Source organism: Pleurodeles waltl, chromosome 5 (genome assembly GCF_031143425.1).
Source record: "Pleurodeles waltl isolate 20211129_DDA chromosome 5, aPleWal1.hap1.20221129, whole genome shotgun sequence".
Taxonomy (NCBI): Eukaryota; Metazoa; Chordata; class Amphibia; order Caudata; family Salamandridae; genus Pleurodeles; species Pleurodeles waltl.
This window is the reverse complement of record NC_090444.1, coordinates 960,087,923-960,115,321: the sequence shown is the minus strand read 5'-3', so window position 1 is coordinate 960,115,321 and position 27,399 is coordinate 960,087,923. Positions and strand designations below refer to the sequence as shown.

The 27,399-nt window shown below is 45.2% G+C and overlaps 1 protein-coding gene across 2 annotated transcripts in view; it reads right to left on the bottom strand.

The window, feature by feature from the left end:
- Positions 1–27,399, bottom strand: part of AHCTF1 (AT-hook containing transcription factor 1) — a 1,009,458-nt gene that overhangs the window by 862,919 nt on the left and 119,140 nt on the right. For both annotated transcript variants that reach the window (XM_069235080.1, XM_069235081.1), the window contains 2 exons: positions 23,364–23,425; positions 22,984–23,112 (listed from right to left, as the gene is read on the bottom strand). In XM_069235080.1, the coding sequence (XP_069091181.1) occupies positions 22,984–23,112; positions 23,364–23,425 (191 nt within the window). The remainder of the gene's footprint in view (positions 1–22,983; positions 23,113–23,363; positions 23,426–27,399) is intronic.

The window sequence follows — 27,399 nt, the reverse complement described above, 5'->3', positions numbered from 1 at the left end:
TGGAAAAGGAAGTTAAATAACCAGCCGAAGCTCAAAAGCTCTAAATCGACAAGGAGATATTAATTAACTAACAATGGGTTTGAACACTCCACCCCCAAAATGTCATATCATGAGCTTGCTGCTGAGAGGACAACTGCATAGGAATCAACAGCACTTCGAGCAGCAAATCATAAGTTACAGGTGGTGCTTTTAGTTTGTAACAGGTGCTTTTTTTTAACATTTCCCCATCACAGATGAAAAGCAGTGCCCTCCTCCCTAAAGTGGCGACTTGCAAAGTGCAACAAGAGATGCCTGGGAAAAAAGTGTTAAGAACCATTAGACTCAGCCTTGCTTCTTGGCAGGCTTATATGTTCACACAATCTTATGTAAACCTGCAACAAGGTGTACCACCAACACTTTCACATGTGTCTGTGATGAATTATTATAGTGATTCCTTTTTTTCACATGGAAAGTGAAACCTGAACACGATGCAGTGTATGTTTGGCTCTGGCATAACAGACCTGGACAAACTTAATTATCCAGACAGCACTGTCTGACTTGGAGACAGGCTTGCTTAAGTGGAGCTTATCAAAAGCTTCAAAGAATTGTCTCAACACTGTAAAACACAAGGGGCTTGTGGAGGAAGCTGGCTCTCTATATGCTGCACTAAAAAGAAGCACACCATGCAGAGAGTCCCAGTGGATCCCCAATTGCTTGACAGAGGCAAGAGTAGATAGTACTAATGCTCTATTTTGTGGTAGTGTGGGCGAGCAATTAGGCATATCAAAGGGTAGTGCTAAGCATTTGTTGTACTCAAAGAAGCAATAAATGAGGCACAGGCTCAAAGAATAAATCTGAAACCAATTTGGAAAACTAACACTTCTGTTTATATATACTTTGAAACCAAGAACTTTGTTACAAAGGGAGCACGTTTTTAAGCATAAATACTTTTCACTTACAAAAATGGGCACAGTGCGACTTTTGAGTTCAAACGTGGGGTGCTTCTGACATAGGTGCACCTTCGGTCTTCTTCTCCAAGGCCCAGGGGTGACGGATAAAGGGGAGTTCTTTGGATTCGGGTTCCTGTGTCTGGGAGCACACGTGGTTGAGGTGTCCTGTGATCAGAGGCTGTAGGAGAGGACGCCTGCATGCAGAGGCTGCAGGTGACTTCATGGAATGCCCAGGAGAAGTGAAACCACAGTGGACACAGACTCTGGGGAGCTGGAGAACCTTGATGGCACTAGAGCTCCACTCCCACAGGTGTGTCTTCAGGTGTTGGGTCTAGCAGTGCCAGAGGCTAGAGTCCTTTCTTTAGAATTTGTTGGGGAGCAGGTCCACTGCTCATGGGAGTCTTGAGTGTTTTTGTTGAAGGCAGGCAGTCCTTCTGGTTTTCTGGAGGCTCAGCTGCAGGACGAGCAGTCTTTCGGTGCAGAGTCCGTCGAGGGTTACAGACAGGCCGGAGGGAATGGTACGAGGTCAACTGCTTATTTTGTACTCTTCTGCGGATGCAACTCTTCTTTGTCCTTGGTCTTCTTAGGTCATCAGTATCAGAGTTCTTTGGTTCAGGGTGCCACCTAAATACTCAATTTAGGGATATTACAGGGAGTACCAAGTGGCGGCCAATGGTTGGCTCACCTTTAGGGTGGCTACACCCTCTTTGTGACCACTTCAGTTGGGAAGTGGACATAACCCTAACCCTACAGGTCTAATTTCACCCACAATAAGATGGAGGAATTTACAAAGTGGTGTCCACTTCAGCTCATTCATCTAGAGATGGGACTGGCATGAAGTGGGCACACCTCCAAATCTATCTAATTTTCCCTCCTGGCTTGCCGCCCTGAAAAGTCCATCTAGCCTGGAGAAGGTGTCAATACCCCCCCCACCCAGTGCAGACTTTTGTCTCAGGCCTCCAAGAGCGCTGGCTCTCACCTTAGGGGGTCAGAAACATAGCTAAGGTGGCTGAATTGGTCAGGACCAGTCAGACAACATACTAGTAGCTGGTAGGTTTTCAGGGGGCACCTCTAAGATGCCCTGTGGGTGCATGTATTGGTGAATCCAACACTGGCATCAGTGTGGGTTCATCAATACGAGATGTTCAATATTAAACATCTCTTTAGTCAGTGAAGCCATCATGTTGCTGGGGAACTTGTAGTGACAAGTGTACAGCACGTATGTCTGAAATCTCTTCTCTGGTCACTTACTATGTCTGAGAATCGACAAAGATATAGCAAGGGCATATCTGCTTGTGCAGATACGCCCTCATATGAAATCTAACGCACCCTGCCTTAGGGCTGTAAGGCTTGCTATAGGGGTGACTTACATATATTGCATGCAGTGTTACGGGACATGGCACACAGGCTGTGTGCCATGTTGTGTTTTCACTTTTATCTGCACCAAGACACAGCCTGCAAAGCCAGGCTGTCATGTGCTTGGTGAGTGGTATGTTAAGGTAGCACAATTCGTGCTGTAGCCCTTGGGAACACTCTTTAGTACCCCAGGCCCTAGGTACCAGGTACCAGGTATACCATTTACTAGGGACTTACAAAGGGTGCAAAAGGTTTTGCCAATTGGGGAAACTACTGTTGTTTTGGGGAAGACATCTGGCACTGAAGACCTGGTTAGCAGGAACCTAGTGCACTTTCAGTCTAAATTACATCTCATTGTCCTGTTCACTTTCTAGGGCATCATTCTGGAGGACAGTTCTGTGTGAAGTGCCACAACGGAGTCATATCCTTTCACAAACCTCCTGTAGGACCCAGTCAAGCCAAGGAAAGCCCTGAATTGGGTTTGGGTTGTTGGTGCTACCCAGTCCAGAATTGTATGGATCTTGGGTTCTAGTGGTTGAACCTGGCCTCCATCTACTAGGTGACCCAAGTATACAACCTGACCTTGTCCTATCGGACACTTGCCTACAATGATAGTGAGGCCAGCAGTTTTTAGAGCCTCTAGAACCTTTCCAAGGTGGATCATGTGATCCTGCCAGGTAGAGCTAAGGACAGCAATATCATCAGGATATGCTGCACTAGAGTCTAACTCAGCAAGGACTTTATTCACTAACGTTTGGAAGGTGGCAGAGGCATTCTTCAATCCTAGGGGCATTCCAGTAAACTGATAATGCCCATCAGGAGTGGCGAATGCCGATTTCTCCTTTGACCCAGGGGTCAGATCCATCTTCTAGTACCTTGATGTGAGATCAAAAGTACTGAGATATTTGGCTGCCCGTAACCTGTCAATCAGTCCATCCGCCCTAAGTATTAGGTGCGCATCTTCACTGGTCACAGCATTGAGGCCTCTATAGTCCACACAAAATTGCTTTCTTTCCACCCTGGGAATGAGGTTCGGGGACTAAGACAACTGGATTGGCCCAGAGGCTCTGAGAGTGCACAATGACTCCCAATTGCAGCACCTTGCTGAGTTCAGCTTTGATGCTTTCTTTGACATAATCAGACTGCGCATTTTATATTTGACAGGTAAGCCGTCCCCAGTGTCCACAAGGTAGTTTGACCAGGGGTCTGCTGTTGTTCAGCGAGGGAGTCTGAAAAGACCACTCTTCCCACTGAGCCATCTTTTAGGTTGACTGAGAGGAGATCAAGGAGAGGTTCACTATCAGCTTCCGGTCCCTCCTCACCAGTGTCCATGAGCATGGTCATCTCAGCTCTGTTGTGATGGGGTTTAAAGCAACTGACATGGATAACCCTTTTGGGGTTCCTGCAAGAGCCAAAGTTAACCAGATATGCGACTTCCCCTTTTCTCTCTAGAATGTGGTAGGGTCCAATACATTTGTCAAGAGCCGCAGGCTCCAAAACGCACAAATTCTGCCCTGGTTGGAACTCCACCAGTGCAGCCTTTGGGTCATACCTCAAGGTTTTTACATTGGTTTTTCCATTTACACAGTCACTATGGAGCGAAGGCCAAGTGCATAGTCCACAATATCCTGTTTAGGTTCTCTGAGAGGCCTCTCCCATATCTCCTTTACAATACAAAGTGGCCCCTTACAGGATGCCAAAACATAAGTTCAAAGGGGGAAAACGACCTACCCCCTTCTGTGGCACTTCACTGTAAGTGAAAAGCAGGCATGGAAGTAAGACATCCCATCTCCTTCTGAGATTTTCAGGGGTCCACCAATCATACCTTTCAATGTCTTGTTGAATCTCTCAACAAGTCCATTGGTGCGTGGGTAACAGGAGGCGGGGGGTGGGGGGGGGGGAGGGGGGCAGGGGTCAAACCAAATTCAGCTAACGTGTGTTTCAGATAGCTAGCCATGAAGTGTGTACCTTTGTCTGACACCACCGCCTTTGGAAAGCCCACTGGTAAAGATACCGATGAAGCCCCTAGCTACGGCAGGGACAGTATCAGTCTTCAGGAAAATTGCTTCAGGATACCTAGGTTGCATGATCCATTACAACAAGTATAAATCTGTTCCCTGATGCTGTTTTAGGGTCAAGGAGGCCAACAATGTCAATCCCTACCCTTTCGAAGCGAACCCCAACCACTGGAGGTGGGATTAAGGGGGCCGTTGGGTGACCAACTGTCTTACCACTGGCTTGACAGGTGGCACAGGAGGTACAAAACTCCTTCACCTTCTGAGACATACCTGGCCAGTAGAAGTGGTTCACCAACTTACTCCATGTTTTATCCTGGCCAGGATGCCCAGCTAGGGGAATATAATGGACCAACGTGTGGAGGAACTCTCTAAACTGCTAAGGCACTACTACTCTCCTAGAGGCACCAGGTTTGGGGTCTCTGGCCTCAGTGAAAGGGAGTTCCCTCCTCCCAATAGGGCCTGTGGGTGCCACTGATATCTTCCTTCTCCTGATCAGCAGCTTGCTGTCTCAGGCCTTCAAGAGTGGGACAGGTCCTCTGCCCCTGGCACAGATCTTACCTTGATGTCCCCAGGGGTCTAAGACTCTGCTGTGTAAGGCCTAAGCTCCTGGAGCTCAGGTTCCTCTGGGACTGACCGGTATTCCACCTGAGAGGGGACCTGATCAGTTATCGGTTTGGAAGTTAGTTCCCAAGACTTCTTGTCCTTTCTCTTGGTAGGTTTCGCCATTATTCCAGACTCCAACTCTACCTTTTCACCCTGGGCTTTGCACTCTGGTTTTGATGTACATCCATTCAGGTATACCGAGCAAAGCTGCATAGGTCTTTCTTTCGACTTCAGTTCATACTGAGAACTTGAGATTATTGCCTAGCAGACAGTATATAGGGATTGCAGGGGATACCACCACCTTCTTCTGGCCGTAACCCCTATCCATTTTAAGGATACTATTGCCATGAGAGGCACCTTAGCCTGATTGTCAGCATTGAGGACTGCATATGTCTCTCCAGTACTGGTCAGAGGATACCAGTTGCTTAGTCACCATGGTTATACTAGCATCAGTGTCTCTCAGTGCTTCAACCCTAATCCCATTATTATGTGGCTGTTGTCTGTATCTCTCCGTATTACTAGGCAAGACGGCCAGGGCAGCTACATCTACCCCACCCTCAGACTAGAGCTGCCTCAGTAGGCTCACTCATATGGTCAGGGCCTACCTGGAATCCCATCTGGAGACTTATCACTACATTTAATGCAGGTGCAATAGAGGCATTCTTTTTGATGGGACAGGTAAGGTCTCCAGTTCAGTGTCCATGAGCTTTACAGTCATGACACCAAGCCTTTTTAGGAACCCTACATTTTTACCTTTGTACCCACCCTTCGGTTGCAAAGAGCCTCGGGCCCAACCTCCTGTGCAGGTTTTTGGGGAGCTATAGAAGACTCTTTCCTTTCCCTTGGGGAGCGGGAGAGAATGGGGTGGGGTTTCCTTTTTTGTGGTCTCCCTTACCAGTGAACTTCTTGATCACCCTGGTCTTATTCCTCTTACCCAACTCTTGAGGAGAAAATGGACCTAGGTCTACCAGGTGCTGATGTAACATCTCTTAAACACAATTACTCAGATGCCCTTTCATCCACTGATTGTATAGCCCCTCAATCATGCATATTGTTACCTTTTAACCAGCCAACTACTCTCTTACTGAAAAGTCTACAAAATCTACCCATGACTTACTCTGGGTTTTTCGTGTCTCCCTGAAATACCTTCCTTTCTCTTCAAAGTCGCAGGGCCTCTCTCCGCCCTTGGCCCACTTTGAGACAGTGCTGGTTTTATAGCAAATGCATGGCCTCTACTAATTCAGTGTAAGTTTTTATTTTTTCCATCACTGAATCTTCTTGCAGCCTGAAGATATATTTTCATAGTGTAAGCCAATGAGGGGCTGCTGGACTTCTGGCCTGAATCCAGACTCCTATAGCCAGTGAATCTGGAGAACAATGTAATTACTCTTGAGGACCTTGCAGCAGCATCAAGGGCATATCTGCTATTTGGAATGGAATGTGTTTCTCCTGAAAGAAATCTCTTTCCCTGACAGCCTCTAGGAGGTCCTTAAGGAGCTTGTCTGTCTGCTACCCTTGGTTTCCATCCCAACTGGCAGGCAACTGGAATGAGCTGGGGAAAGGCTATTGTGCGGGCTCCCCTTTGACACTTGTTTATATGCAACATTAATCTTTTTGCAAAACTTATGAGGCAGAAGCATGTGACTAGTTGCACGAATTAGCCTTTTTTACATGCTGTGTGCACATCCAAGGAATGTAATGCCAAGTGACCAACGGATTAACTGAGATCCTGCAGAAATGTTTTGTATTTCTTTTCCACACAGATCAAGATCACACCAGATCTTTGAAGTTTTAGGTGGAACATTTTAGAATGCTTTTTAGCATGGGTAAGAGCTAGACAGACTGCTCTCTTTTGGAGAGGCTTGCAAATAGGAAATCATCCTCTTGTTCCTCCACATACAGGCTTACTTTATGGGGTTTTATCACTCCTTCAATGTTGCATGATACGTCGGGTGGAGACATTTTGACAAGTTATGTGTCGAAAGATAGTCTGGTTGAAGTCTATGTCCTAATCATGCCAAAGGTCATCCCAGGCATCAGTAGGCATGACGTCGTCATGAGGGTTTGGCTGTTCTTCCAGGATCTTCTGGTTTGAATCAATGTATAGGCTGAGCAGGGGACAGTGAATGTGATGGCAGTGGTGGAGATGCCATAGGCTTTTTCTTCAGGATTCAAAAGGGTCTCAGTTCCTCTGAAATAGCCTCTCCAAGGACAAGAATGTGTTATTTGGCATGACATTGATCAGATGCTTGTGGTCATGCCAAGATGTGACCAGAGACGGGATTAATGTATATCCTTCCGTTTCATACTTCTGGTTGATTTTCCTTGGTCTTCAGTTGAACTGGGCTCTACTGGAGTTGAAGCTCTGTGCTGGCATCAAGGGCATCTTCAGAGTCAACTGCACATCCAAGACAGGTTGGGCAGACTATCAGTGTCAACGCTTAAGCGGTTATCTCTCACTTTTGTTAATCGAAAATAGAGGGATACTGTTCCTAACATAGACGATACTGGAAGGCTATACACTCATGCAGGTAAAGCAGTAGAGGAATTACTCCCTTGATTGTTGGTGTGCACACACATCCCAAAAAGCTGCTTCTCGTAGCATGTGTGCTGCAATGTCCTATGGGCCCTGCAGAGGGTCACTTTAGTGGAGATCTTCTTATTAAAGGCCATATTGTGAAGCCTATAAGTGTGAGTGTGTCCTAAAATGTGAGCTTAAATGTGCAGAGTTAAATGAAAGGAAAAGTGAATGACTAAAACCATTTAAGAGTTGCCAAAAGTCAATTAATTACAGTTTTCCTGACGGGATTAAAAAGCCATTGAACAGAGGCATTGAGGGCTACTCTGAGAAAGTAATGAAACCAAGTAGCCATAAAGGTCAAAAGTGAGTAAAGGTCGACATGTTTCACGCCTGCCGGTCCAGGAGAATCCGATCCACAGCCCTTCTTCAGACCACAAATAAATTAAAGTTTCTAAGTTTGGGAGCTAAAAAGATCAGCTACGTTGTGACTTAATGGTTACCACTACAGGTGTAACAAGTGACCTCTATCAATGTTCAGTATAAAAAATATAAACTGTTTTTATAGTACAGTCTGACGTGTGAATGTAACAAAAGAAAGAAAAGAGGGTGAAATTAAAATGTAATCCATACAGCGCATGTCACATGTTAACATGCTGCCCATTCCTATAATGGAAAGACATCCCATTATTAACTCCTTGATGGGAGTAATACTGGTAGCAATGCCAGGAGTGTGCAGGGTCTCTGAATAAGTAGTGCCCCAAAGGTTCGTGGCATATAAAAAGAGCACATTCATCATGCATACCACAATAGCGCATATGCCTAATCACAAATCATAGACAAACATTGCCAAAGGTGCATATTGGCATATCTGACCTATTAATCGATCACACACCCTACTGAATTTGACACAGTGTATCAGGGGCCTGTTGCGTCCTCAATTTGAAAAATTGGTCATGCGTATTATAGTGATATATATAACTGAACATCACCACCAGAACAAAGTTCAAACGTGTTCACTAGCACAGTAACATCAACAATTAGCCACTTAGAACAGTGCCACTGCGCCCAGTGCGCACATATGACAAAACAAAATGGTTCCTACCCTGCAGAAAGTCGGGACAGCCCCATAGGTTGTAGACAGATTGTAGCGTTCAGCTAACTGCTGTATAAGCAGAAAAATGAACATGTAATGTCAAGTCAGGAAAGGGTAATAAGGCGGCTCCTAAAAAATGCCATAGATGCCAATTATTCTGGAGATGTAGATCAAAAGCCCTAGTGCCCTCGGGCAAGCAGTACGTTATGTGGACATGTCACTAAGGGTAACCTAAGCGTGCCATAGATGTCAACAAAAATCCCTCTACCTCTCAGACAAGCAGTCTGTCCTGTGGATTAACCCAAAGTCATTCCCACAACACAGATTGTCTAAATGTGTATGGGTCATAATTCACACCATGGGATGTCGTACAGACCCCATACATTTGTGGCAAGCTGGAAAATCCATTGCTGTTCTTTTCTAAGCAAGCTAGCATTGGTCCAGTGGGTTAGCTTCCAAAATTGTCCAATTCAGGTCATCCGGTGAATGCCCACAACTGGAAAAGTGTCTGCTCATTTTGGTTGTATCACGTCCGCAGAGGATATTGCTGTGATGTTCCTTCATTTCAATCTTTGCCATTCCCGCGGCATTTTGTGTTAGTTAGTATGCGTTTTCTGTCTCCAGATAAAACCGGAATTCACCGTAATCTCCTTATTGGGTTGAGTGAGGTGGCAAACTCCACATGCGCAACATGGGTTATGTCCCGTCACCAGTGGAAGGTCCCACAATATTGTCTGTGGGGCGGGCTGCCTAATATGTGGTCTCGGATGTACTAAAAGATCTTTTAAATTTTGAGTCCGTCTGAAGGCAAAGCGTGGGCATGGCACTGTCAAAGATCCTACAGCCAGGAATCCAATGTTTATTGATAATGCGTTTTATTGATTGGGCACCGGTGTAAATGTGGTAACACAAGTAATGATGTCACTGATTGGTTTATCAACAGTCTCCAGTAGGGCATCCCTGTAGTTGTTCCTTGCCCTTTTCCAGCTCTCTTGACAATTAATGCTGGATAATTCAGCTCATTCAGGTTCTTACTCAGTGTTCTAGTTTGTTCATCATAATCATTGATGGAACTGCAATTTCTTCTCAGTATGCGATATTGGCCGTACGGCAGATTAGCTTGCAAAGCCCTTGGATGGAGGCTCTCAAATAACAATAATATATTGCTATCAGTCTTCCTGTATGTCTTGGTGCTAATCTCATCATTATTAAGCATTATCAGGAGGTCCAGGAAGGGAAGCTTCCTGCTTGAGGATGATAAAGTAAATCCAAAATAAGGATTTTGTATATTGATTCACTCTTTAAATTCCTGGCATGTCTCACTCATCCATTTCCAAAACACCAAAATGTCATCGATGCATCTCTGCAACAAGGCAATGATGTCTTTGTAGGGATTATTTTCAGTGAAAATACACTGATCTTCAAAATGGGCCACATAGAGACAAGCCAGGCTAGGAGCGAAGCTGCTCTCCATTGATGTACCCTAAATCTGCCAGTATATCTCTAAGACAACCAGCCTATTGGAAGTCCAAGAGCCTTTCCTGAGCAAGGATTTGACTGTGTCAAGGGTTGCATCATGTAGGATGTTGGTTTACAGAGCCTCCACATCCATGGTCACTAGGAGGTCCACCTGCTTTGGCTCTTCAATCAAATTGAGGACATTCAGGGTGTCTTTCATGAACAATGGTATCTGTTGAACTAATGGCTGAAATAAATTATCACAGAAACTACTTAGAGGTCCTAGGAGCGAGCCAATACCATAATACAATTGGTCTGTTTGGTCTTGGTCTTAAGGCTCAGGGTCTTCGGTCTCTGGTGCAGAAAGCACAAGTAAGGGTCAAATGCCCTCGAAAACAGTGGGTTGCGACAACAGTCCAATTTTCTTCACAGGAGGTTTGGGGGATCAATAATGGATGTCTCTATACCATTCCTTGCCCTGGAGTTAAGGCCCCAACTGAGATTGAACCCTAGAGGGAAGATCCTCAATGTGTGAGGCATTTGCAATAACAAAATGGTTACTTACCGAAAGGAGTTGTTTTTCAGCCTGAAGAATTTTCTGGATTCACATGCTGTGCATTAATCCGCCGAGGTACTGTATAACATTGGGTGTCCAATGTTAGTCTACTGGGATCAGTTAGGTCACATAGAGGCTGCAGGTTTGGACTTGTCCAGCTCTCACAATGTGTGGGGACACTTTAGTTCCTCTTCTGAATGGGCCAGGGGCGAAGGGTGCAGAGATGTCTTGAGGTGTAGAGCTTTCTCCACCAGAAGCACTTGCAGGTGAGGTGGCCCGCAGATGCGGAGTCCACACTGGGTAACTCCAAGGTGGGCTTTGTCTCTGGAGGGCCAGGGGGTCTACGCTGGCACAGTTAGTCCACTTCAACTCAGGCTAGACGGCATGGGTGCAGTGGTGCTTTCAGGCATTGGGTTTTCAGCGGACCACAGTCCTCACAGTTCTCTTGGGGTGCCTGTAAGATGCAGCTAAGCAGTTAGACAGGAGTTTGTGGGTCTCTGTGGAAGGCAGGCTGTCCTCTAAGGCTTTTGGAGACACACCAGTTAGTCTAACCAGGGGTGAGGGAAAAGACAGCTTACTGCTGTAGGACTTGCTTGCGGTCAGCTTGCTGCTGGGCAGGGAGGGTGTCTAAAAAGACCCCTCCGTCAACTGACCCATCCCTGAGGTTATGGGAGAGGTGGTCAGGGAGAGGCTCACCTCTTCTTCCTGTTCCTCATCAGTGACCATCAGCATGGCCACACTAGCCCTGTCATGGAAAAGCTTAAGGCGGTTAACAAGGATGACCCTGTGAGGGTTCCTGGGGGGGCCTAGCTCAACCAGAAAGGTGATCTCACTGTTCTTTGAGGAAAGGGTGAGGGCCAGTCCATTTGTCCTAGAGTGCCCTAGGAGCCACTGGCTCTAGCACCAACACCTTCTGCCCTTGCTGGAACTCCATGATGGCAGTCTTTTGCTCATACCAGAGCGTCTGGAGATCTTAGAGGGCTCAAGGTGTTTGGGTGCTTTCTCCATGTACTCAGCCGTCCTTGAGCATAGGCCAAGCACATAGTCCACAGTATCTTTGGGCTCCTTGACAGGTCTCTCCCAGCCTTCCCTCACCAGAGATGGTGGTCCTCTTACAGGAAGATCAAACAGAAGTTCAAAGGGGGAAAAACCCCTCTGTGGCAATTCTCTACGTTAAAAGGAAGCATGGTAACAGGATATCCCATCTCCTGAGTTTTTCAGGGAGTGAAAGTTTCAGCAGTCAGATACTGTTCTGGGGATTTCAGTTTTTCAGGCACCATGGTGACACTTGCACTTGTATCCCTCAGTGCTTCAACTCTGATCCTATTAGTATGAGGCCTGGCACCCAGGGCCTGGGTAATAAAGAGGGTCCCCTAAGGGCTGCAGCATGTATTATGCCACCCTAAGGGACCCACACAGAAACTGCATACAGGCTGCCTTTGCAGAGTGCATGGAATGGTGCAAACAATTTTGAAAACAAGACATTGCACACACACACACTGCAATGCCCACAACCACTGCTTGTAATATATGTAAGTCACCTCTAAAGCAGGCCTTAGAATCCTTAGGCAGGGTGCAGTATATTACATGTAGGGGCACATGTGCAGGAGCACCCCTGAAAACCTACTAGTCCTTTAGTGTGTTGGCTGACCGGTATCAACCTGGCAAGCAATTCAGCATATCAGTGCCAGGGTCTTAGAAGCCACTACCATCTTTCATATGCAACCCTGGCTTCCCCCAGTCCTGGGGAACACCACCCTCTGCCCTGAAGCCCATTTGGCACCAGAGCAGGAGGGAAATACGTTATTCAGGAGGAATTTCCACTCCTAGGCTAGTCACACTCCTAAGGTGGGCTACCTGAAGAGGCCGCTCAAGGATAGGTCTCACCGTCTGGTTTTTGGTGGAACTAGAACTCTGGATCAGGAAAATGCTCACTCTCCACAAGAAGTGGTCATCTAGGAAGTGTAGTCACCCCAGGAGTAAGTAGCCCATTGGCTACTACCCTAAATGCCACTAAATGCAGTACTTTGGCGGGGGGGTCGTCCCCTGATACCAGGACTTCAGATTAGTCTACCTGGCAACAGAAGGAGGACCAAGAAGAGCCACAACGTAAGAACTGTGGACCAGTACAGAAACTGGTGCCAAACCCTCCCAAGCTGCTGCTCTCCTGACAACTGAAAGAAACTGCTCGCCCTGCCGCTGATCAGCCTCCCAAACGCTTGGAGGTCTGCCCAGTACTTTTCTAACCAAGCAGCAGCTCCTTTGAGGTGGAGGAGCCAACTCTCTGCATCTGCAGGCACCGACCACATCTGCGTGGTTCAGCATTTTGCTGACCATCAGGTGCACCGAGGGAGCAACTCGCCAGGAGGAAGACATTGAGAGTCCAGGAGGTAAGCCCCGTCGCTTCACCAAGTCTCAAGCCGCTTAGCCTTCACGGAGCCTCTCTGCACCAATACCTGGGGTACCGGAGCCCTTGCAAGCACCAAGGTTTGTTGTGCATTCAGCCTAGACACCAATGACGCCAACACAGACCCACAGACGAGTGACGTTAGGATTTCAAAGTTCATCACCGAGAGGGGCCCAGAAGTCTTGTTTTATCTCCTTCTCCAGGTCACCAAAACCAACTGACAGCCTCTGACTCAAGTGACCCGTCCGGCAAAACACCTCTGCACCAGAGCCCCCTAGCCCAAGTCCACGTCAACCGACTGTGTGTTTGTGTTCCTCAGACCGCCCCCAAGAGCCAAGGCGCCCCCTGTGAGTTCAGACAAATCGGTCACCCAGTCCCCAGTGGCAGCCTTTTTTACTTTGCAAGGTACTTCTCAATTGACTTTAAAGCGTAGCACTCGAGGCTACCAACGCAACCAGAAACTCTACCCAGACTCACCAGGGAAGATACAACCAAACTGCTGGTGGTTTCTGGGCCCCTAAGCCCCTATGGTCCAGGAAAAGACCATGAAAACTATTTGCAAGTTGTTCAATGCAGGAGGAGAGGAACCCTGAAAACCGTTTGCAAATATTTCAATGTATTGAATATTTCTCCAATAGGATAACATTAACACGTTCAAGGCTCATGCCTCAAATCTGACAGCTGTGATTTTCCACTGCTTTACCTGTAAAGATGTAAAAGGCCTAAAGTACTTACCCAATATAGATTATCTTGGTGTCAAAATGTATACATAAATCTGTGTTGTGTTTCTAAATTGGTCTCGGATTTCTTTATGATTGCCTCTCTCATTTATTGACTATTGTGCACAGTAAATGCTCAACACTCCCCTCTAATAAGCCTAGGCTGCTCTACCACACTACTACAGATGAAGCACTTGGGATTATTAAAGCAATCCCCTGTAAGCTAGTAAAGGATGTCTGGACTTTTTCCATCGTGTACCCCTACACTGGTACACTACATAAAAACCCAGCTTCCAACAGTTTGCTAATTCTTTACCTTGTTCAGCTAGGGCTTTTGCTCTTTTTTGATATTACTCAGGCAGGTGTTTCACAAGCTCTGCCATTTCTTCCCAGTTCAGATGGGTATATCGTTTAGCAAAGCATTTGAGTTTGCTATCCTCCATTGTGTAGCGGCTCCTCTTTCAAATGTTCTTCCTACTATTTCAATCCTTTTCTGGTGGGGGCCAGAGGTGGTAGGATATTTGGTTTCTTCCTGGCTGTGTCTATGTTGACTGAATCTGTCAATACATTGCCCTGGATGTAAGCTGAATCTTTGGAGAAGTGCGTGTACTTTTTTCCCACCCTAGGAGTTACTCCATTGCATGTTCCTGGCTCCTTAATAGTCTCTCTCCCTTGATCCACGATATGTGGTAGCATAGGAAATACTGAACCTTGTACTGTGATGGTATCAATGTTTCAAGCAAGAAACAAGACTAACTTTTCTTCCTCCAGCTGCACCTTGTACCTATCAGTTGATTATAAATAGTCACCTCATCTGAGGAGATGGCCTCGAGGGATAAGTATCAATGGCTTCCTCAGGGGAATCTGCCAGAAGTTCCTGAAATTGGTCTTCGAAACCTTCCGATTCCTCAATATCTAAATGAACAAGTTACTTGTCTTCTGGAACACCTTATCGGGTAGAGACTATCACAGGGTCACTCGCAGTAGGAGAGGCCTGCACAAAGAGGCTACAGGCAGTGCCAGGAAGTCCACTGTTAGCAAACCCAATTTAGGCTTTGTCTCGCTGACACCACTGGCTCACCTCAACTTGGGCTGGGGGGGGGGGGAGGGGGGGGTGTACGGGTGCAGTGGTGAAAAAAAGACTTTAAATAAATTTAAAAAAATAAAAAAATTACTAAATCACAGTGTGAACATAACAATAACAAATAGAACAACGGGCAGGAGGTGGGGGTGGGTGCGGCCACCATACTTAAAGATAAAGCGCGATGTGCTGCGCCGCAACAATTACGGTTTCACATGCTATCTTAATCCATACGGGAGCAAGTACAGCAGATAGACTTAACATCTCCACTAGATTTCAGCTTTAAAAATTGTTTGCGGGAGTAGAAGGATTAGTTACTTACCTGTAAATCCTAGTTCTCTTCCAGGGGTATCCTCATCAAAGTCATAAACATTGAATATTCCCGCCCTTGTGCGGGGACCCCGGAGCATATATATATAAAATACATACATATTATCATGTGTAAAACAGCAATGCAGGCTATAATCATAAATAGGCTAAAATGCTTTATTTCTATGCAAGTTTTTTTTTTTTTTTTTTTTTTTTATATTATATTATAAAATCACAATAGATCATAAATATCTACCTAAGCCCCAAAAACTGGACTTAGGGAAGTAAACAGCAGTAAATAGCAGAGAAAAATAGAAAAAACCACATTGAAAAACAATGAAGCATTCTTAGCCAATAGGCTGCATGCAGGTTAACACAGGAGAACCATAAAAACTTTGGCACCGTGCCTTTAAGACCCTGAGCACCTCCAGTATCCCACCATGCCTCAGGGGTGAAGGGAAGGTGACAGTTGGTTCACAGTTAGGTCAGTACTTTTTTACGGTGACAATCTGTGTAACTGATCAGAAAGATAATCTGTCCTGCACTTCTAGGAGACTTAAGTCCGGGGAGGAGGGTGGGTTGTTTATGACTTTGATGAGGATACCCCTGGAAGAGAACTAGGATTTACAGGTAAGTAACTAATCCTTCTCTTCCAGGGGATCCTCATCAATAGTCATAAACATTGAATAGATTAGCAAGCCCATCCCTAAACTCTGCGGACTGTCCGAAAGAAGTGCAGGAAAGAATACATATTCATGCAAATAGATTTCTAAGAGAGGCCTGCCCCACCTGGGCATCCGCTCTTGCATCCGAGTCTAAACAGTAATGCTTAGTAAAGGTATGCACAGACTTCCATGTAGCAGCCTTACAAATCTCGGAAATTGGTACATTGTTAAGGAGGGCAGCAGTAGCCGCTTTTCCCCTTGTGGAATGCGCTTTTGGCCTAGCCAGTAATTGCTTATTAGCCAGTTGGTAAGTGTTAACAATACAAGACACAATCCATCTTGATATAGTTCGTTTAGACGCTGCCTCTCCTGTTCTTAAATGACCATAATTCAGAAACAAATGGCTAGAATGTCTAATCGGTTTTGTTTTGTCCAAATAGAATTTCAGCACTCTTTTTAAGTCTAAAGAATGCAATGCTTTCTCAGCCGGAGTCTCCGGATTGGGAAAGAAAGTCGGTAAAGATATAGTCTGATTGATATGGAATTCTGACACCACCTTCGGAAGGAAAGATGGGTGAGTTCGCAGAACCACTCTATTATCGTGAAAAACCGTGTACGGTTCTCTACAAGACAGAGCCTGAATTTCGCTGACCCTCCTCGCTGAAGTAATGGCCACCAAAAAAGCCGTCTTCCACGTAAGGTGCTGTAAAGAGGCCTTGTGGATAGGTTCAAAGGGAGGGCCCATAAGTTTTGACAGGACTACATTCAGTTCCCATGGAGGAGAAGGTCTCCGAATGGGAGGAAAAACCTTTTTCAAGCCTTCTAAAAAATCCTTGACTACAGGTATCGTAAAGAAGGATTCCTGAGAAGGCGACTTACGATACGCTGTAATTGCAGATAAATGAACCTTAATAGAAGATACCTGCAGACCAGACTTCGCCAGATGAAGTAAATAGGATAGTATGACGTCCTCCTGAGCTCGTATGGGATTTATACCTTGTTGAGAGCACCAGATGTAAAATCTCTTCCACTTAAAAGCGTAAGAACGCCGCGTGGAAGGTCGTTTTGACTCTTTCAAGATGCTCATGCACTCCTGTGAGAGCCCTAGGTGCCCATACTGTAGGAATTCAGGAGCCATGCTGTCAAGCTCAGAGAGGGAAGGTTGGGATGTAGGATTCTGCCTTCCATCCTGCTCAGGAGATCCGGTCTGCACGGCAACCTCCTGTGAGGTCTTTCCGATAAGTTGAGTAGGTCCGTGTACCAGAATTGGCGGGGCCATTGTGGCGCTATCAGAATCATTCTGGTTCTGGATTTGTAAAATTTGTTGATTACTGCCGGTATGAGGGGAATCGGTGGAAAGGCGTAGAGAAATGTCCCTGACCAGTTGATCAACAGGGCATTCCCTTGAGATCCCGGACGGCAGAACCTGGACGCGAAGTCTGGGCATTTTTTGTTTGTTTCGTCTGCAAAGAGATCCAACTGAGGTCGACCCCATTGACCGAAGATGTCCTCGACGACTTCGTCGTGTAGCACCCAGTCGTGCGCGTCTTCCAGATGTCTGCTCAGGAAATCTGCCTCTACGTTTTGCTGACCTGGCAGGTGTACCGCTGTGATAGACATTCCCCTGGCCAGGAGCCAATGCCATATCGTTTGGGATTCTCGAGACAGAGGTAGTGATCTTGTTCCCCCCTGTTTGTTCAGGTAATACATTGTGGTTGTATTGTCTGTCTGAACTAGGATAGATTTCCCCTGAACCAATGGAGAGAAAGATTTGAGAGCCAGATGGACTGCTCTGAGTTCCAGTAGATTTATGTGATAGTTCTTTTCCTTGTCGGACCACAGACCCTGAGCTTGGAAGGAACCCAGATGAGCACCCCAACCCTGAAGAGACGCATCCGTCACCAGAGTGTCGACTGGAATTGTCTGGTGAAACGGAGAACCTATCGACAGGTGTGGTCTGTGCATCCACCATTGTAGTGATTGAAAAGCCACTGTTGGTAGTCGAACTCTGTCCTCCCAGTGACCAGACTTTTGGCTCCAATTGTTCTCTAATGCCTCCTGAAGGGGCCTCATGCGTAGCCTGGCATTCGGGACAATGAAGATGCATGAAGCCATGGAGCCCAGAAGCGATGTCACCTGACGAGCTGTAGATGCATCGGCTGTTAATAGATGTTGACACTTCCTGTGGATTGATAAAAGTCGTTCCTCCGAAGGATACACTCTTTGGAGCTCTGTGTTTAGTATCGCTCCCAGGTAGCGGAGGTTTTGTGTTGGAATCAAGGTTGACTTGTCGTGGTTGATTTGAAGACCTAGAGACTCGAAAGTTCTTAGAACGATATCTCGATGTTTCCTCGCCTGATCCGGAGATGAGGACTTCACTAGCCAGTCGTCCAGGTAGGGATAGACGAATATTTTTTGTCTTCGAAGGTGTGCCGCTACCACTGCTACACATTTTGAAAAGACTCGGGGTGCAGACTTCAGGCCGAATGGAAGGACTCTGAATTGGTAGTGCTGTGACGCTATCTGGAAACGTAAAAATTTCCGATGTTTGGTTGCTATTGGGATGTGAAAATATGCATCCTGTAGATCGATGGAGCACATCCAGTCTCCCTGATGCAGTTGCGGGACAATCTGGTGAAGGGCTAGCATCCTGAACTTTTGTTTTCTTATGTACTTGTTCAGGAGCCGCAAGTCCAGAATTGGTCTGAAGAGGCCCTGTTGACCTTTTTTCGCCACCAGAAAGTAACGGGAGTACACCCCTTTTCCTTTTTGTGCCGGAGGAACCTTTTCTACAGCTTTCTTTTGTAGGAGTGCGAGAACTTCCTTGCGTAGCAGGCTGAGATGAGAAGGAAAACACCTTGCTGGCGGCAAGTGTGGAGGAGGTTTTTTGAAAAGGAGAGAATAGCCATGTTCGACAATATTGAGCACCCATTTGTCTTTTGTGATTGAGTGCCACTCGCGAAGATGATGCGTAACACTTCCCCCCACCGGAGTGGTGCACAGTGCTGAGGGAAGCAATGCCTCATTGCTTTGATGGCGTCTTTGCTGTAGACTGTTGAGGTCTACTTGACCCTCTGTCTCTACGTGCCTGAAACAGGGGACGTCCCTGTCGTTGTTGTGGCCTTTGAGACCAGTGAGGGGTTTGAACCCTCTGCTGGAATGGTCGTCTGTCATACGGCCTGTACCTCCGCCTGAAGTCTTTTTTATGTTCCAGGCCCACTGCCCTCATCGTGTCGACTTCCGTTTTCATTCGGGCCATCTCTTCATCCGCGTGGGTACCGAACAACGAACTCCCGCTGAATGGGAGGTTCAAAATGCGCTGCTGTGCTTCCTGCTTCAGACCCGTGAGCCGTAGCCAGGAAGACCTCCTAGCGCAGATTCCGTGCGCATACCCATGCGCAGCCAAATCCGCCCCGTCCGCCGCCGCGCTGATGACCTGGTTAGATACTAGGCCCCCTTCCTGCAAGATTTCCTGGAAGTCCTGTCTATCTTCCCTGGGCAACTTTTCTGTAAATCTGTGGAGTGAGTCCCACAGAGAGCGGTCATATCTGCCCAGAAGTGCTGAGGCGCTGGAGACCTTCATAGCAGATGCCGCCGTACCGCACATCTTTCTCCCCAGAGAGTCTAGGTGTCTGCTCTCCTTATCCGGGGGGACTGTGGAAGATGATGCCACAGAGTGTGTTTTTCTGGCTGCGGCTAAGATCACAGAGTCCGGTGGCGGATCCTTCCGCAGGAATAAAGGATCTTGTTCCGGAGCTTTGTATTTCTTTTGAATCCTAGCCGGGGCAGACTTGAGAGTGGCTGGAGACAGAAAAGTGTCCATAGTCGGTTGCAGCAAACCCGGTACTAGTGGCAGCAGTTTTCTCGAGACTGATCTGTGTTGTAGGGTCTCAAAGATAACTGAGGATGAGGTGGCCGGCTCTGGTACCTCAATATTTAGCTTCTGCGCTCCCCTTAGAAGAACCTCATTAAAAGTGGTGATATCATCCACCGGGGAAATCCTAGCAGGTGGAGAATCTGTGAGTGTGGGGGAGTAGCGCCCCACAGACGATCCTGAAGAAGACCAAGAAGGTGATCTTCTGCGTGGTGTTCGTGACCTGGTTCTCCTTCGGGAACGGGACCTGCTCCGAGAGGCTGTAGCAGAGTGTGCAGGTCTTGTGGTCGGCTGACGAGAAGCAGAACGAGCCCGTCCTGCTCTAGCTGTAGGCGATGGCGTTCTCGGTAATGAGGCAGTAGGAGAATACATCCTCGAGTATTGTGAATCCGGGGATGCTGTGATGGGAGAAACATGCCCCGATGCTCTGGAATGGGATGATGCACTCCTTATAGAGACCACCGGTGAGGGAGCTTTGTCCGCTGGCTCCACTGCCTGTGACACCGCTGAAGGTTGTGTCGACGTCGATTGTATCCTCGACGTCGAAGGTTGCGCTGGCTGGTCTGCTCTCGACGTCGAATGTCCTGACGTCGGAGGTCTTGCCGTCGAGTGTCTTGACGCCGATCGCCTATCACGGGACCTGGACCTACTCGCCGTCGTGTGTCTCGACGTTGAGTGGCGAGTGGTCGACGGCGGATGTTCATGCCGTCGAGGTGTTTTTGGTGTCGTGTCCTTCGACGCCAAGGGGTGAGACGTTCTCAACGGCGAACGGGAGCGCCGGAGATGACTCGACGCCGAACGGCGGCCTGCCGTCGACGGAGATGTACCCCTGTGTCCATGCTTCGACGTTTTGTCCCTCGACGTCGGTCTGGTCGCCGTCGACGGCGATCTATGCCGGTGAGACGGTGGTGCCGATGACGTCGATGGAGAACAAACAGGTACAATCCTACCTGTCGACGTCGAACGGGCCATTCCTTCTGCTGTAGGTCTGGGAAGTGAAGAGGATGTTGACTTTTTCCTCTCCTGAAGCCCATGTAGCCTGATTTTCTCTCTGTCTTTGAGAGTCCTCCTTGACATGTTCTTACAATACTTGCAGGTGTCAGGACAGTGACTCTGTGGCAGGCAGACAATACACAGAGAGTGTGGGTCTGACTGGGCTTTCTTCTTCCCACAAGAGGGACATTTTACAAAAAGAGAAGGCATTTTTCTGTCAGAAAAAACCTTCCTAGCTCAGACAAAGATATTACTTGTCGAGTGAAAAGTGAAAAACGCTTTTTTAAAGAATTTTTCTGAGGAAAACTCAGAAAAACTGAGAGCTCAATGCTCCAGGATCCTCTCAGAAGAAGCCGGAAAAAAGAACTGACCTAACTGTGAACCAACTGTCACCTTCCCTTCACCCCTGAGGCATGGTGGGATACTGGAGGTGCTCAGGGTCTTAAAGGCACGGTGCCAAAGTTTTTATGGTTCTCCTGTGTTAACCTGCATGCAGCCTATTGGCTAAGAATGCTTCATTGTTTTTCAATGTGGTTTTTTCTATTTTTCTCTGCTATTTACTGCTGTTTACTTCCCTAAGTCCAGTTTTTGGGGCTTAGGTAGATATTTATGATCTATTGTGATTTTATAATATAATATAAAAAAAAAAAAAAAAAAAAAAACTTGCATAGAAATAAAGCATTTTAGCCTATTTATGATTATAGCCTGCATTGCTGTTTTACACATGATAATATGTATGTATTTTATATATATATGCTCTGGGGTCCCCGCACAAGGGCGGGAATATTCAATGTTTATGACTATTGATGAGGATCCCCTGGAAGAGAACCCGCTACACTTGAGGAGAAACAAATAAACAAGTGAACAAACGAGATATGTATCAATAAAGTGCTGTAAGGCTAATAATATGACTACCACAGCAACAATCTCATGGAAACACATTACAATAAAAACGCATCAGTTAAAATCCATATTAAAAATCAAAGCTACAAGCGGTCACCGTGATGTGAAATGTGCAAATGAGAAATGAAGCTTTCCTCAATCTATAAAGCCAGAATGGACGTGCTGCACCTGCATTTTTATCTGTGTTGTGGGTTGAGGAACTAATTGCAGCTAACAACTCACCCACTCTCCAAGATGACAGTCGGCAAAAGAAACCTTAAAGTCAAACAGAAGCTGCCTCGGGAAATGAACCCGACCGAACCCTGCACTTGAGAAGAAGTGAACAAAGGAGGACGTATCAGTAAATTGTAGCAGGGCTGGCAATATAGCTCACCACGGTGGCCATTTCATGGGAACAGATCATAATAAAAACGCTCCTGTTAAATTTCAGTTTTTAAAAGTCTTTGTACCATGAAAATTTGCAAATATGCAATGTAGCTTTGTGCAGACGACAGGTGCCAACACAAGCAGAAAAATCAGCAATAGATGGGGGGGGGGATGCATGCGACCCGAGGCAAAAGCAACACGCAGAACTGCTAGGTGGCAGGGGAAAGAAGAAACATGGGCAGTATTTGACTGAAAACACAAGCACCACGAGCAAAACAGTTAAAATGACAAATAAAAAAAATAAAAAATACTAAATCACAGCGTGAACATACTAACAAATAGAATGACAGGCGCAGCCGCGATATTTAAAGAAAAAGTGTGGCGTGCCGGGCTGCAACAATTACAAAAAAAAAAAAAAGTTTATCAGATGCAGAATGCAAGAGGAAGGAAACTGTAGTTGAGCAGTGCTCCCCTGCAAAAATCTGAAGTGATGTATCGCTGCCTGAACCATTTAGGAGGCAGCAAAGAAGAGCGACACTGGACTAAACCATTGGTAAGCAGCAGACAGAAGCAAAGTCCTGTATTCAATACAACATGTCTTTCAGACAGTGCATGCACGATGCGTAGACTAACTAAAAATGCAACTTCAAAAGCAATTTACAACAGCACTGGCAGCAGACAGGAACTGATAAAGACAGAATGTTGCTTGTGCTCCCATCCAAAATAAAGCATCCTTTTATCACATCATGCTCTACGAACAAAGTCAACATAAAGTAAAAACAAAAACACTGGCACAGAGTAATAATCTTGTTTGCGGATGTGCTCTCTGTGAAAGAGCTAAATACAGTCACTCAAAGTTAAGTTAGCGAGTGGCTGAAGCAGGCTGACCCACTGCCACATGCTGTACACTGTGGTGGGTGAAAACAAAATGAAAATGACAATAACAGGCCAATGGATGAAAAAGGTGGCTGAAAATCCCTTTAGGAATATTATAAATTTAATTTTATTAAAATCAAAAGGGCTTGGCTAACACCAGACCTAAAAAGGCCATTAACACAAAAATATTATAGGTACATTACAATTTAAGTTTCATGATTTGATATTAATCAAACAGAAAAGAAGGAAAATATACCGGATTTAAGCTTGAAGGCTGAATGTCAGCAAGTCTAGGAGACAGCAAGCCAGCTACAAGACATCTGTTGTAGACATCCGTTACAGAGTCACTTGAGAAAGGGACTGAATTCTTTAAAATATGCAAGGTCTATGGAGCAAAAAGAAAGGTTTAGTACAAAACATTTTAAACATTTATAGTTCTGCCCATTACCGCACTACACAAAACATTCAAGTTATAACAGTGTGCTAGCCTGCAACTGCGGAACAGTATAGAATCTCTAGGGCTGATACTAAGAATTCCCCTAAATAGGTTTAAGTTTTACTATCATAGTAATGTATGCCAGTCCCAAATCAAACCAGACAAGGAAGTACATAAAGCTAGCAGTGAAAGCATCTTACCCCTTTCTGAAGCCCAGTGCAAGTCACATGGACGAGACCAGAGTTCAACAAACAAGTTGCATCTTCGGACAAAAAAGAAAAAACAAAAACATTAACAAGTGCTCTTGCGCGTGCAACAATTCATTCAAGTTCAAAGCTTAGTACAGAATTAATGATGATCATAAAAAGAGGATTCCCTTTACCGACATTGAAAATTAATTCAAAGTAATCCAAAAACATGAACTGTAATATAAATATAAGTAACTGCAGAAGTAAGCAGTTTGAGTAACAATTTACTTAATCTAAAATGCAAGATAAGCTTGACAGAGTTCAATGTATGAATTTAGTAAATTGAATGTCTTTGGAAAACTGTGGATAATACAACGGATACATTTGCTTTACATTATACATCACCTCAACATCTCTGATGAGGTTACCACACTGAAAGAGAAGGTGTCACCACCTACAACAGTTCACTAATACGATACAACCCTCAGCTGTCAAAAATGTTTACTCAGATACAAAACTGGACTGAGGTGATTTCGTTCATGAAAATAAATACTTTAATCTCAAAATTAGTGAGCACAATTACCCAAGATTGTACTGTAACTGAGAAGAAACTTTTCTATTTGAAGAGGAAAGCGAAATAAGGGCACTTAGCCATTCCAAAGACAGGGCAAGTGTTGTTCTTGCTAAACAAAGCACGAAGTGGAGTCTTGACCCCTTTTTTTTTTGTTGAAAAAATGTAGAAAGATTCTCTCTGCAAAATAGTGAATTCAAGTGGTAGATTATTAACCTATGCGACGATTAAAGTGTTGCCCATAACACTGCAATGATTTAACTGTTGTGCATTGCAGCTTGCTAGCTACTAGAGAAGGTCTGTGCTGGAATGGATTGCAAGAAGAATATTTTGTGGTGGAATGTGTTCTGAAGGACGACAGTTGAGGGTTTCAAAGGAGTTAAACTACAACTAAGACCACAGCCATGCTAGACATCAGCAGATACCTTGCTAAAAACCACCACCAGTAACATCACAAAGGACTAAGAAGTAAGCAGGACATAGTTAAGCGAAGGCAACAAAACACTTCACTTTATCCTTAATAAATGAGAAAAAACAGAAGCACATTAAATTGTGGAGGGAAGGTTGCAGTTTGGTAAGAAAAGCTGTGAAATCTTTCAGTGCTTGATAATGTAATGGTTTTCCCCTAGAGTGATCAACAATATAAATCCAGTGAAGGAAGTTTTATCAGCAGAAACCTTGTGAAGGCAACTCAATTCCTTAAGACTCATCTAATATGAAAACTGCTGATGGAAACAACAATGAATGGCTCTGAGACCATTACAACTGTTGTTGGACCTGGCCTTTCTGCAGGGTCATCCCCATATGTTTTACCTTCCTCCTTCTCTTTATTCTGACCTCGTTTTTGTTGGCTATAGGCCTCTGGGTACTTTACCACTGGAGACAAGTGAAAAAGTGCATGTACTCTTTCCCTAAAACATGGTAGCATTGGCTTATCCGCAATTGGCATATTTAATTTACTTATATGTATGTCCCTAGTAAAGTGCATTACATGTGCCTAGGGCCTGTAAATTAAATGCTGCTTTGGTGGGGTGGGGTGGGGGGGGGGGGATGAGTTTAAACTGCCATGTCTATTTGGCAAGTTAACCCACTTTGTACGAGTTGTACAATGCACTGCAATGTGTAAACAAAATAATCAATGAATTTGACAGATGCCCAAAGGCAAAGTTTTGGTGTTCAACCCTGATGCATACTCTGTTGCTAGCTGGTGCCCAAAAGGTACACCAGACCCAAGATACACAACCAACAGGGAGAGGATATTATCAACAGTCTTAGTCCAATTTATCTACCTATTTCTTTTGGTTGGCTTGCAATATCAGGCGTGGGTGTGCCACAGTGATGGCGGGCTATTGCAACATATGGTCATCTCCATATGTACGTTCATGGTTTGGTGCGCATCTGAGGGTTGGTGCTCTCCACGGTCACTAATGATTCCTAATATTAGGCAGCTCGTGTGACCATGATCCCCTTTGCTGGCTATCAATTTTTGGGCCCTCCACTGCCAAAAATGATTTTCAATACTGTAGTGGCAGGCCCAACGAACCACTATATCCTGAACTTTTACATGGTATTGTTATTCCCCAATTGATCGCCTACCATCTATGGGGACTACTTTATGTAGGACCACTGATAAATTACCATAACTGACAGGCTGTGAAGATTGCATTTACAGTATTAGCTGATTTTCTCTAAGATATTAACATCCCTAGGGCAAGTTTCTCCCTTTTTCTCTTTATGTGAATTATATTTATCTACCCCTCTTTCATTATACCTACAGCAGTAGAGAAAAGGATTCGATATGTATGTCCCATAAACAATTTCCCATATTCCTTTTTAAATCATACTCATTACACATAGTGTGCCCACAGAGGACACTGTCCCCTCCCAGACCAGTGGGGATAATTGCCTTTATTAATAGACCCTGTGATGTACATGGTTTCTTGCATGTGCGTTAGTTTTGTGCATATAACTATACCAACATTTCTCACATGCGTACAGTGGCTTGATTTGCAGAGTCACTTGTTTGTTCATATCCAAAAGATAATTGTCTCTGCATGTTGTTCACGAGCGCCTTCAGCACTTTGTGCATTCTTTTTTTCTAAATAGCATTTACACTGATATACATTTTTTTGCTGTTGTTGTGCCATGACAAATGCCCAAGGCCAGTTAGGCTACCATAGTGGCAGAAACATGTTAGCCTAGGTGATGGTTTGAGTCACTCTCATGAACCATCCCAATACGGTTTTAGATATACCTTTGGTCCCAATTAAATAAAGGTGATAAACCTAGGTCCCATAAGGTATTTTTAGCTTTTCTGGATCCTCGTCAATGTTCAATATAATTTTATATAAGAACTCCCTCCTTCCTTTTTTGTACCCTAAAGGAGGTTGAGTCCCCCCTGGTGGCATTGTCCTAGCAAGGTTGAAAGAGGTTGCAAAGGAAGAAACATGACACGATTAGTGTGCAAGGCTTCCTCATCCAAAACGATTGTCCTTATTCCACGTGACCCGACAGGACCACTAGATTATCCCAAGTAGGGCTGATGCACATACCTCTAAGTAGGAGGTGTTGAGTTAGGTAGTTTGGTTGTGACTGTACCCTTTTGTTTACAGAATTATTTAGGGAGGCGGTACAGTGGATTCTTTACCTCCCCATCTCCAGGTGTTTTATAATTAAAAATAACATAACATCTGTTGTACATATTAAACATTTGTGTTACACATGAACATATATTTGCGTAATCTTTGGCAGATTTGACATGAGAAAAATTGCTCCATCAGTACTAACTAGTTGTTGAAATGACAATAAAATGGCTCCCACTGATGTACTGAGTGACCAATGTGCTGCAAACCTCTAATGCTTCTATTACCATGTATCCTACAATGACTGTAGCTTTGGATTGAGCTATCGTGGTTGATATATAAACCTACTTTTGTCCAGAGACTGACCTTCATATTGAAATTCACCTGTGCTTGATAAAGAGAGTGCCTTTATTAGCCACATGTCTAGATAAGGGTAAATGTAAACCTGGTTTCTCCAGAGCTGAGCTGCTACTACTGACATGACAGTCCGAGAATGTCCTGGGTGATTTTAGGCTGAATGGAACAACTTGGTACTGGTAATGAAATATCCCTATTATGAATAGAAACAATTTCCTCTGTTTCTTCGCAATGGGCATGTGAAAATAGGAGTCTTGGAGATCCACAGAACACATCCAGACCCTTTCATCAACTGTGGGTAGATTTGATGCAGGGCTAGCATCCTGAATTTGTGTCCCTTGATGAATCTGTTTGCTTGCCTTTGGTCCAGTATAGGCATGTATTTCAACTGTTTGTCTTTTTTTGGTACCAAAATATATCTGGAAGAGATGCATTTTCCTCTCTGCAAAAAAGGAGCCAGTTCTACTGCTGGTTTCTGGAGTAAGGATATCATTTCCTTTTAATAGCGTAAATTAATGCTTTTGTCCCGATTTTGGAG